The sequence below is a fragment of the Rhagoletis zephyria genome, unplaced genomic scaffold (genome assembly GCF_001687245.7).
Source record: "Rhagoletis zephyria isolate East Lansing unplaced genomic scaffold, Rhagoletis_zephyria_1.1 Rzeph_scaffold_00061, whole genome shotgun sequence".
In the NCBI taxonomy this organism is placed as follows: Eukaryota; Metazoa; Arthropoda; class Insecta; order Diptera; family Tephritidae; genus Rhagoletis; species Rhagoletis zephyria.
Genome location: NW_016157145.1, coordinates 384,010 through 395,768, shown reverse-complemented (window position 1 = coordinate 395,768; position 11,759 = coordinate 384,010). Strand labels below are relative to the sequence as shown.

At 37.4% G+C, this 11,759-nt stretch overlaps 1 protein-coding gene across 1 annotated transcript; it reads left to right on the top strand.

Annotated features, from left to right (window-relative positions):
* The first annotated feature begins 5,390 nt into the window (after nt 1-5,390).
* Prp5 (pre-mRNA processing factor 5) lies at nt 5,391-11,556 on the top strand. Its single transcript, XM_017625725.1, has 5 exons — nt 5,391-5,755; nt 5,807-6,079; nt 6,146-7,190; nt 9,354-10,354; nt 10,411-11,556. Exons 1-5 carry the CDS (start codon nt 5,736-5,738, stop codon nt 11,435-11,437), a joined length of 3,366 nt encoding a protein of 1,121 aa, XP_017481214.1. The 5' UTR covers nt 5,391-5,735; the 3' UTR covers nt 11,438-11,556.
* Nucleotides 11,557-11,759: the final 203 nt, after the last annotated feature.

Genomic DNA, 11,759 nt, shown 5'->3' with positions numbered 1-11,759 from the left:
CTAGTTTTTAAGCAGTCTTCAACTAAAAAATCACTCGCAAATTGAAAATTAACACAATTTAAACTGATTTTTCACTTATAATTCAAATTTCTTTTTAGCTGATTTGTAAACAAAGGTTTATTTACAAGTTACCACAACTGTCAAAATCGGCAAAACCAAAGTAGCGGTACCACTGACGGCGCCACCTTTGTTCGCTGCACCGTGAGCAAGAACGATAGACTACAATATTGCGCATTCCCGCAGAATGACATTTGTGGCAACGGGTAAACAAAGAATATGGCGAAGAACAATGACGTTTCGAAAACGTGTTTTCTTCTCGATTCACCAATTTCTCAAGCCATCTTTGGATATAGCAAATTAAGCACTACGTTAACAATAAATATACAACCACTCTTGAAATGTGTTCAAAAGAATAGGTCTTATTAATTAACTATTTAGAATTTTTGTGTTTGTATTGCAGGTGCCGAAAAAGTGATAATATCTTGTCGCAGCGCATGTTTTCCTACAGAAAGTGGTCGATGCTTGCTTACCTCCGATTTTAATTTGTAATTTGTGGTATTTCAACGTTTTCAACTTAACATGTCGTGTTTAAAAGTGGCCCGTAAAGTGCTTCGTGCATATTACGCTGGTGTCTAAATTTTATGGCTTCTCCTGCCGGCAGAACTCTACCCACTTTCTGGCCAAGGCGTCATCGCGAGGAAACAAAAAAAACTGCATTTGGGCCCCTACGGCTGCTGCAATTCAACACACGACACGACATTTTTATAAAGATTTTATTATAAAAAAATGTTTTTTACTTCAGAACGCACGAATACGTTTGCACTTGTTTCTAAACAAAAAGTTTGTTTACGTATTGCAATAAATGTCAAAGTCGGCAAAACCAAAGTAGCGGTTTCGGGAATGCGGCACCTTCAGTTCATTTCACCATGAATGATAGTGTTACGATTATCCTTCAGAGCGAAATACACCACACAAGCGGTTTGACAAACCAAGCGAAATTTCCCTTTGCTTCAAGCCATTTGTGCTGTGTATGGGTGTGTTTGAAGGTTTGACAAACCGCTTGAGGGAAATTTGAGCAAAAATCAAAATTTTTTGATTTTCTGGCCGCCATGTTGATGTTTGATCAAACCGCTTGCGTTGTGTATAGCAAAATCGCCTCATTCGCAACGAAATTTTCACCGAGTAAGGACGTAAGAGAGGAAAATGAAAGAAAACCACAATATTTAGCATTGCGAACTGGAAGAAAACTAAAATTCTTTGCTTGAACGAGTCATGTTTGCATGGTGTATGGCGAAATGGGAAAAGTAGGTTTGAAGAATGTTTGACAAGCCGCTTGTGTGGTGTATTTCGCTCTTAAACCTCATCCGGATTTCCCAAATCTCTCGGTTCGTATCGCTGGATTGTTAAATAAATGCAATCGATGACCAAATTGTAGTACAATTAACTTTATTGTACAACAAACAATTTACAATACCGCTAATACAGTAAAAACACTCTACAATACTTGTTAAAGCAATAACAACGCTTAACTAAACTTGTTAACACAATAAACTTATAGCTTGCTTATTCGCAACTCACTTCTCGCTGTGGCGGCGCCTTTATATACCTGCGCTGGCACTTATGGCAACTCTAGAACGTTCTGAAGTTTATCGCTCATTCTCTTTCTCTCGCTGTTCGCAGTGTTCATCCAACTTGACGTTTCTCTTGGTGGAACATTCTACGTCGTTCCTCGAACATTCTGCCTATTTCTCGTTGTTCGCTTTGTGTTGCCGCAGTATTCGCCACACTGCCCTCCACCTAAGTCTTCAGATCACTAGGCAAACGGAGCTCACTGCCGAATATTACCCTTGCAGGAGTTTTACCCGTTGTTTCATGCACTGCTGACCAGTATCCCATCAGGAACAAGGGTATGCGGACATCCCAATCTTTTTGATTCTTGTCCACGACCTTCCGCAAATGCTCTTCCAGGGTTCGGTTGAACCGTTCCACCATGCCATCTGATTGCGGATGAAGAGCCGTTGTTCGAGTTTTCCGGATACCCAGTATCTGGCACATCTCTTGGAACACCGCCGATTCAAAATTTCTTCCCTGGTCAGAGTGCAGCTCTATAGGTACACCGTATCTTGCAACCCAATTGTAGGTGAATACCTCCGCTACTGTTTTAGCTTCCTGGTTTGGAATCGGGTATACCTCCGGCCATTTGCTAAAGTAGTCCATAACCACAAGGACGTATTTGTTTCCCTGTGCGCTCATAGGAAACGGACCGGCTACATCCATGGCAATCCGCTCGAAAGCTGCACCTGACTTATATTGCGTCATCTGGCCGTGACTTCTGGAGGCCTTTCAACTAATCGCTTTCAACAAAGTTGGTCGCCAGCCACCTTTGAGCTCATTCAACTTTTTTTTCTTTGCAACCCTGCATTTGTATTGAAAAGCCGTTCGGACGAGACGATTTTTGCTTTCAACTAAAAGTTGCCTGAAAAATCGCCTCGTGCGAAAGCCCTAAAAGGGATGCACCATCAACAGTGTTGCCGCGAAGCATTTTAATGGTAGCCAAATTCCTCTAAAAAAGGGCTAAAAAAGAGCTAAAAAAGGTCGTTGTGGCTAAAAATGGTAGCTAGAATTGTTTACTTCATTATGGCCCGTAGTCATAGTCAAAATAAAGTCGACTTTAAAGTTAGTTGCAGCTTTTTTGACAGATATCCCATTGAAAATTATGTCAAAAAGCTGCAACTAACTTTAAAGTCGCCTTTATTTTGACTATGACTACGGGCCAATAAGTATACACGCAAACATTTTCAATAAGTAATGGTATAGAAAAACAATGAACTCTGGAAAAAAGCTAATATTTTATGAAACCTAAAACCTTTTTGTATAGGCCGAAATTTGTTAAACATTGTTTTTTTTTTTTAATTCACAACTGCAATATCGTGAACTTAATATTCCACAAACACGACTTTGACTCATATAGTGCAAGAAATTTCCGCCAAAAAATGTTCGAATAGTTTTTGAAGTCGCACCAGCAGCTGGTACAATCACAAGAACATACACGGTCAATCGACTTGATGGGCCATTTAACAAATGAAGCATCTTTTCAGTGCACGGCCGTGGCTTAACCTAAGTTTAAACACCCGATCTGGCTAGTGTAAATTAAGATCAGCCAATCAAATGTCAGCCAGCTGTTCAATTTAGACTCAGTTTACTTAATCAGAGTTTAAACTGGCACTGAAAAACTTGCCCTAAGGGCTGTTAACTTATCTATTTAAAACTATAGTTAAATCGTTAATAGATAAGTTCAAAAAACAGCCCTAACACTTTTACAGTATGTATGTATAAAAACTTAAGGAACATAAAATACATACATGTATATATATCAGTATTTCTTAGTTTAAAAATTCATTTCTTAAATAAATGCAAAAAAATTAGATCAAATTAAACGGAAACAACTTTTTCATGCCCAGTATGAATAAATTCTCCAAAGGGCTAAAAAAGGACTAGCGGCAATTTTAAATTTATGTAGCCAAAAAAAAAAATGTGGTAGCTAAGTCTGTGTGATAGTTTGCACTGAAACTATCGATAGTATCGGATAATTTTAAAATGCATTGACGAGGCTATTTAAATAAACTTTTTAGTTTGGTTTAGCTCCTGAAGATTTAGCTAATTGCTATATAGCGATTTTCAGTACCTTTGTCCTCTCTCTTCGATACAAGAATCTCCAAAATTTTGCTAACCCTGGCTTATATCAATAGTTTCTTCCATCGACGCAGAATCACTAACACCATAGTATGGTTCCAAAAAGATATTTAAACTAGTTTTTTCAAATTTAATTACACACGATTTACATGATTCAAGTACTTTAAAGCAATTCTGGTTCATTCTCTTTTGTATTTTCTATTTACGAAAATGTCAAAAGCAAAGCAAGAAACTTGAAACCACTGAGGAGAACGCGGTTTTAAAATGATAAAATAAGGTTCTAAGTTTTGTTTTGTTGTTGAAGTAGTATAAACGCAATAGCACCCAGGTTGGGTCTCCACTCTGAGCGATTCCAAAAAATTTTTTATATTTTATATTTTTATTTTAACATAAACATTATTTTATTTTATTTTATTAAATTTTGTTTTATTATCTTTTTTTGTTTATGGTATTTCATACAATTATTTCGTTATTAATCAAATTTTTTGGAGTTTAACTTTAATTAAAAAGACCACAATAACTAAAATTAAATAACAAAAATTTAAATATTAAAATGACTAAGAAAAGATGTAAAAAAAATGTTCTACTACTACCCGGCTTGCTAAATCCGCAACCCAGCTGCGGGCACAGGGTGAACTAATTAAAGTACTCATATTTCTATATATTGCCGGGTAAACTTTTTCTCTTCATATGGATAGCCCTGTTCTCTCTCATCTTAACAAAAAGCTTTTTTTAAGATGTCTATGATTGACGCAAGTTAAAAATCTATTCTAAACCTAAGGGCCGGTTACTCAATGTCTGGTTAACACTTATCTGCGGTGAAACATCGTTATCGACGTCTTCGACTCCATGCATATAACAGGGAGTCGGTAACGTCGATAACTATGTTTAACCGGAGATAAGTGCTAACCAGACATTGAGTAACCGGTCCTAAGGGCCGGTTGTTCAATGTCTGATTAACACTAATCGGAGGTAGAAGCTCTGGTTAAGTACAACGACTGCTTTATCGATCACATGTTATATGCATGATGTCGAAAACGTCGATAATGATGTTTAACCGGCAAGTAGTGATAACCAGACATTGAACAACCGGCCCTAAAACTGTATTTTAACACGAATGAGTTTTAACTTGCGACTATAACTATAGGCCAATACATAGCGTCGCCTGGGTAAAAGATTGTCGCATGTTGATTTCGGGAGGTTGTGGGAAATCGCGATTGAAGTTTGGTATGCGATTTCTTGAAAACGCGAAGATAGATATTATCCAAAGTCTCTGAAAATGTTACTAGCTCGCAAAATTCTTAAATTATTAAATTTTTAATGTTTAATTTTAATTAGTTTTGGATTTTCTTTAGTAAAATTTTGTGGTAAGCGTCATTTGTCCACAATTTAGCAGCCACTTTGTATGAAATACGTCAAAATGTGATCAAAATTTCTACTAAATTAACGACAATTTTTACTCAATATCTCGGAAACTAAAGGAGATATCCAAAAGTGGAGAACGTCATTTTTAAATTATATAAATTAGTTTAATATGGCTGCATCACTATCTAAATTTTTACTAAATTATCAAATAAATTGTAGTCAATATCTCGGAAAATAAAGGAGATCTCTAAAACTGATAACACCAATCGCAAGACCTTACTTCAAAATATATAACTGCATCTAGAACTAAAAATCTTCAAAATGGCGTTTACGACAATCTTTTACCTAGGCGACGATATATTCCCTCAAGCAAAGACTATGGATAGTGACCAACCACCATTCGATAGTGCAAAAAAATATAACCATTCGATAGTATCGATAGTTCAATCGATAGTTTTACAGCTCTAGTATATCGTGGTTTTCTGAATTTGGTTTATAAAATATTTTCTCTTATGGTTGGAAGCATATTAAAATAGTACGTTCACAAAAGTGTGGGTTACGCAAATGTGCTTATAATAAATGCCACATTTCATAAGTCGAAACGGTGAGATCGAGTTAAAACTTCCTTGATTGCTGTAAAGATATATAAAGAGTGGTGAAGGGGAAGGAGAGTTAGAATGTCTAAATCGTATTCTGGGTAAGTAGTATTTATAATTTGTAATAAAAAGACAATTGAATACTTTTTTAGGAGAGATCGGGAGAGGGACCGTGATAGGGATCGTGACCGGGAAAGGGATAAGGAAAGGGAACGTGAGAAACGACGATATTCCAGAAGCAGATCTAGAACACCCAAGGAAGGCAAGTCCTTTCGAAATGATAATGTAATCAGCAGAAATCGAGACGATCGTAAAAAAGATAGGGAAAGGGAACAGCGAGAAATCGACCGTAATAGGCGTGAAGATAAACGTCGAAAGCGCTCCAGATCTAAATCCAATCCAAAAGATTACGACCGTGAAAAAATGTAAGACTTCTACCTGTTAACAAAATATGCAGAGATATATTTAAATTATATGTTTAAAAATTTTAGAAAGTTCTTTGAACGTGGAAGAGATAAGGAAAGAGATCGTGATCGAGAACGGGAACGTGAGCAACGTGAACGTGATAGGGAACGAGAAAGAGTTAGGGATCGAGAACGTGATCGGGAACGTGATAGAGATCGAGATCGGGCACGGGATCGTGAACTAGAGGTTGAAAGTAGGCGAAATGTACAGCCCGTTGTAAAGACAATACCAGAGGAGTCTAGCAGCTCTTCGGAAGAAGAAATTGACAAGGAAGAAGAGCAACGGCGACTTGAACAGGAAATGATAAAACGAAGAGAGCGCATTGAGCGATGGAGGGCAGAACGTAAATTAAAAGAGCTGGAAGGTAAAAAAGATCTTAAATCCCTTCCGGTACAAACGCCGATTAGCACATCTAAAAAGTGGAGCTTAGAGGACGAATCCGAAGAGGAAGATAATAATGTTAATCAAATGCCACCAACATCTGATATTAAAAAAGAGCCGGATTCTCCACCTCCGAAATTCCAACGGTTGAAAAAATTGCAAGATGACGATGAGGAAAATGATGCACATCAGAAAATAAAAAAATTATCCAAACTTGACGATGATGACAATGAAGACGAGAAGTCTACAGAAAATAAAACTGCAGAAAACGAAGATATTGATCCATTAGATGCCTATATGCAAGAAGTCGACAAAGAAGTGAGGAATGTAAATCACATTGTGACGCAGCCGAAAAAGCAACAGGGTGTTGTCATTCTTACAGGGGTGGCCAAGAAGAATACAGAAAAATCAAATAAAGGCGAACTCCTTGAACAAAACATGGACAGCCTTGAATATTCAAGTGAGGAAGAGTTGGAAGATATAAAAGACACAGCTGCAAATTTGGCAAACAAGCATCGCAAAGAACTAGCTAAAATCGATCATTCCGGCGTGAATTATACGCCGTTTCGAAAAAATTTTTACGTTGAAGTACCAGAGTTAGCTCGAATGACCCAACAAGAAGTCGATAAGTACCGCGCTGACCTGGAGGGAATTCAAGTAAAAGGAAAGGGCTGTCCTAAGCCTATTAAGGTAATTTTTAATACTAAAAATATAGAGGACTAGCCGGCCTCGAATGCGCGAGGCTTCGCGCCGTGCTGAATGTGTATATATTAAATAAGATTCGATTGACAACTAAACAGGTTGCAACCCTACTAAAAAAAATATATAATTGCGCATCTGGAGACCAAGCCCTTTCATTTAACACCATTTCTTGTAATCTAACGAACAGCCCACATCTTTTAATTTTTCGGACAAGTTGCAACCCTTTTCGTAAAATAAAACCTTACTGCAAATCGGAAGGTCAAGCCTTTTCCTTTGACACCTCAATTTTTAAATTGAATTAGCTGTGCAAATCTAATGTCATTAACAACAAATGCTCTCGCGTATTGCTACGGTGACCATATTTATGAGAGCCGAATACGGGACAAAAAATAATTTTGCAATTTTTACTACAACAGCTTACAAATCTTAAAGCCTTCTTCTATAATCCTAGATGTAGCCCTGAAACAGTATCATTTTAATAACATCACAAATTTGTAGGATAATTTTCGCGTGATTTTTATCCGTAAAATTTGTTAAAAAATTCGTTAAATTTTAGTATAATAAAGTGCAATTTTAGGTCGCCAAGGCTTACCATTAATTTTTGGCAATTTTTTTTTTTGCTGTTGGTATTACGCATTTTTTTCATACAAATTATGTTCTACCATTTTCTCCAAAGAGAAGCAAATGAACAGATTTTTCCACTCGCACTTTATTATACTCAATTCTAATGAGTTACAAAACTGCAAACCAAATTTGTTTCTAAAGATTTTAATTAAAAAGTTTGGTATTATATGGTTTTTGTTAGGAAAAGAGCTTTACTTTCATAAAATAAATAGTAAACATTAAATGAACTAAGGATAAATAGCCAAAACTTACTAAAATGTCGAGTCCTAATTTCTATTTTGGTCACTGTATGTATTCCTCGATTCGAATCGCAGGCATTCAGATTAGAAAATAATAACTGTTTATGGAGGAAATTACGATCATATACCAACACCACTTAAAACTCGTTCATAGCCATGCCATTTTAATGAGCTGTTAAGGCGTCGAGCCACCGAATACGGGACAAATACAGGACATTAAAAGAAATGCAGAACATTTGGCGTCCCGTATAAAATAAATAAATTACCAGGACAATGGGTCAAAAAGAGGACTAATATAGGACGGATGGTCAGCCTACGTACTATACATACATAATTTTTATATAGGTGGCAACCCCACTCAAACAAAAAATAAAAACTTATTGCACATGCAGAGGCCATATACTTTCACTTGGTACCTCAGTTTTAGTCCAATAAAGGGTAAAGGTCTTATAATTTTTAAAAAGTGGCAAACCTCAAAAACTAATACATGATTGAACATCTAACTTGTAATTAGACAGATGACAACCCTACAGGATTTTAAAGTACTAAACATAATATTCCTATCGATACAGATTATACTTAAAAAATCTCGTATAAATCCGTTCAGTAGTTTTTTAGATTAGCGTGGTCAAAATATCTCGACATTCCTTAACACTATGTATAGAAGAAAGTAATTTTTAAATAGGTGGCAACCCTATTCAAAAAATGAAAGCTTTTGTGCATGCGAAAGCCAGGCCCTTTCATTTGGTATCTCATTTTGTAATCCAGCGAACGGCGAAAATATTTTAACTTTTTAATAGGTGGCAACCCTACTCAGAAAAATAATACATTATTGCACATGTCTTTTCGTTTGACAGTAATGGTGCAGAACTGATGCCTTCGCTTATTATGATTGATTATAGTAATTTTATTAATAGGTGGCAACCCTATTAAAAAACATTAGTGCTTTTCTATAGGCTAATCCCTTTCATTCGACACCTCAACTTTTTTAATCCAACGAACGGTGCAGATCTTTTAGTTTTTTAGACAGCAACCCTATCAAATTTTTAAGTATATTAGAGAAAATCTCGTCAAAATCCTTTCAGTAGTTTTCGAGATTACCGCGTACAAAGAATCTCGACTTTCCTTTATACCATGTACAGATTATCAACTCCTTTTTTATTTTTTGGTAAGCAATTCTTTTGAGTATGTATATACATGTGTATGTACGTATGTATGTTAGATATTTGTGGTATACTGTAGTACTTCTTTGCAAATCCTAAAGATCTCTTAACTTTTTCACATGTAGACATGGGCGCAATGTGGTGTCAGCAAGAAAGAAATGGATACATTACGCAAGCTTGGCTTCGAGAAACCCACGCCCATCCAATGTCAGGCGATTCCGGCAATCATGTCTGGACGAGATTTGATAGGTATTGCTAAAACTGGCAGTGGCAAAACGCTCGCATTCATTTTACCAATGTTTAGGCACATACTGGATCAGTCGCCACTAGAGGATGGTGATGGCGCTATCGCTGTTATAATGGCACCGACACGGGAGCTTTGTATGCAAATTGGCAAGGATATACGAAAGTTCTCAAAAACTATCGGTTTACATCCCGTATGCGTCTATGGCGGCACTGGAATTTCCGAACAAATAGCAGAATTGAAGCGTGGCGCGGAGATCATTGTGTGTACTCCCGGCCGCATGATCGACATGTTGGCGGCCAATTCTGGACGTGTAACAAATTTGCGCAGAGTGACGTATATTGTACTGGACGAAGCTGATCGCATGTTCGATATGGGTTTTGAACCGCAAGTGATGCGCATCATAGACAATGTGCGTCCAGATAGGCAAACGGTCATGTTTAGTGCAACATTCCCGCGTCAAATGGAGGCGCTGGCTCGGCGGATACTTAAGAAGCCAATTGAGGTAATTGTCGGCGGACGATCTGTGGTGTGTAAGGATGTTGAACAAAACGTGGCTATATTGGAGGATGAAGCGAAATTCTTTAAACTTCTTGAGCTGCTGGGTGTATATCAAGAACATGGAAGTATAATAGTGTTCGTGGACAAACAGGAGAATGCCGACATTTTGCTCAGAGATCTTATGAAAGCTTCATATCCGTGTATGAGTTTGCACGGCGGCATTGATCAATTCGATCGTGATTCCACAATACTTGACTTCAAATCAGGTAAAGTGCGTCTTTTAATTGCAACGTCTGTGGCTGCTCGTGGCTTAGATGTTAAAGATTTAATATTGGTAGTAAACTATGACGTACCAAATCACTATGAAGACTACGTTCACAGGTAAAGTTAATTAAATTAATTTTTATGGTTGATTGATATATATTTCGAATTGGCAGATGTGGACGTACTGGCCGAGCTGGTAAAAAAGGTTGTGCTTGGACCTTTCTTACAACAGAACAAGCCCGATATGGCGGGGATATTATACGTGCGCTTGAATTATCTGATGCTAAAGTTCCTGAAGATTTACAAAAGCTTTGGACGGAGTATAAAGCTGCACAAGAAGCAGAAGGTAAGAAAGTGCATACTGGTGGTGGATTTAGTGGCAAAGGATTTAAATTTGACGAACAAGAAGCTAATGCTGCAAAGGAAAGCAAAAAGTTGCAGAAAGCTGCTCTTGGCTTGGCTGATTCAGATGATGAAGAGGATATTGAACAAGATATAGACCAGCAAATTGAGCAGATATTTGCAGCAAAACGAACGGTAAAAGATACCTCGATTCCAACACCTGCGGTAACAGCGTCAGTAGCACCTACAACAACAACAGCTAGTGTTTCCAGTGTACCACTGGCTGCTTCTGGCTCAGATAAGTTGGAATTAGCGAAACGTCTTGCCTCAAAGATCAGTACAACAAAGAATTTGGGGGCTGATGGCAAAGTGAATCCGCAGGTATCTGCCGAAACCATACTTAAAGGCGGTGGCACCGGTCAACCCATGATAACGGCCCGCTCCGTAGTAGAGCAATTGGCAGCTAAATTGAATAACAAGTTAAATTATCAACCTAAAGATGACGAAGATGGCGTAAATCCTTTGTTACCCAACCAGCCTAATTCGTTCACCAAATATGAAGAAGAGCTGGAAATCAATGATTTCCCTCAGCAGGCGCGCTGGAAGGTAACATCCAAAGAAGCATTAGCCCAAATATCAGAATATTCGGAAGCTGGTCTCACAGTGCGTGGAACATATGTACCACCTGGCAAAAATCCACCCGAAGGTGAACGTAAATTATACTTGGCTATCGAAAGCTGCAGTGAGTTAGCTGTACAGAAGGCAAAACGAGAAATAACCCGTCTTATTAAAGAGGAACTGTTGAAGTTGAGTTCAGCGCATCACGTGTTCAACAAAGGCAGATACAAGGTTCTCTAGTCGCTCATAATATTAGGAATGCATCATTATTTTTTCTAGACTATAAACTATATATACATACATAAATATGTATATTGTATTAATAAAATGTGTATCCTAATGGGTGCGAAATTACGGATCGCTGGCTGTTTCCTATTTTAAATACAAACATACATGCATATATGTACTCTATTCTAATCCCAGTAAAACCCTATCTGTTAACTAATGCTTTATATACGCCTAGTACTACAAACATTTTACATAGGACTCGCGGAGAAATCTAACGCACAATCGTTTCACTTGAGAGCAGTTTTCTCTTTCTTTTACATGGAATTCGGTATTA

What these genes read in the sequence shown, in the direction of transcription:
- Prp5 (XM_017625725.1), top strand. Translation starts at nt 5,736, where the DNA reads ATGTCTAAATCGTATTCTGG. An exon ending in ATGTCTAAATCGTATTCTGG is followed by an intron (nt 5,756 to 5,806) that starts GTAAGTAGTATT and finishes ATACTTTTTTAG; the next exon opens with GAGAGATCGGGAGAGGGACC. An exon ending in TATGAAGACTACGTTCACAG is followed by an intron (nt 10,355 to 10,410) that starts GTAAAGTTAATT and finishes TCGAATTGGCAG; the next exon opens with ATGTGGACGTACTGGCCGAG.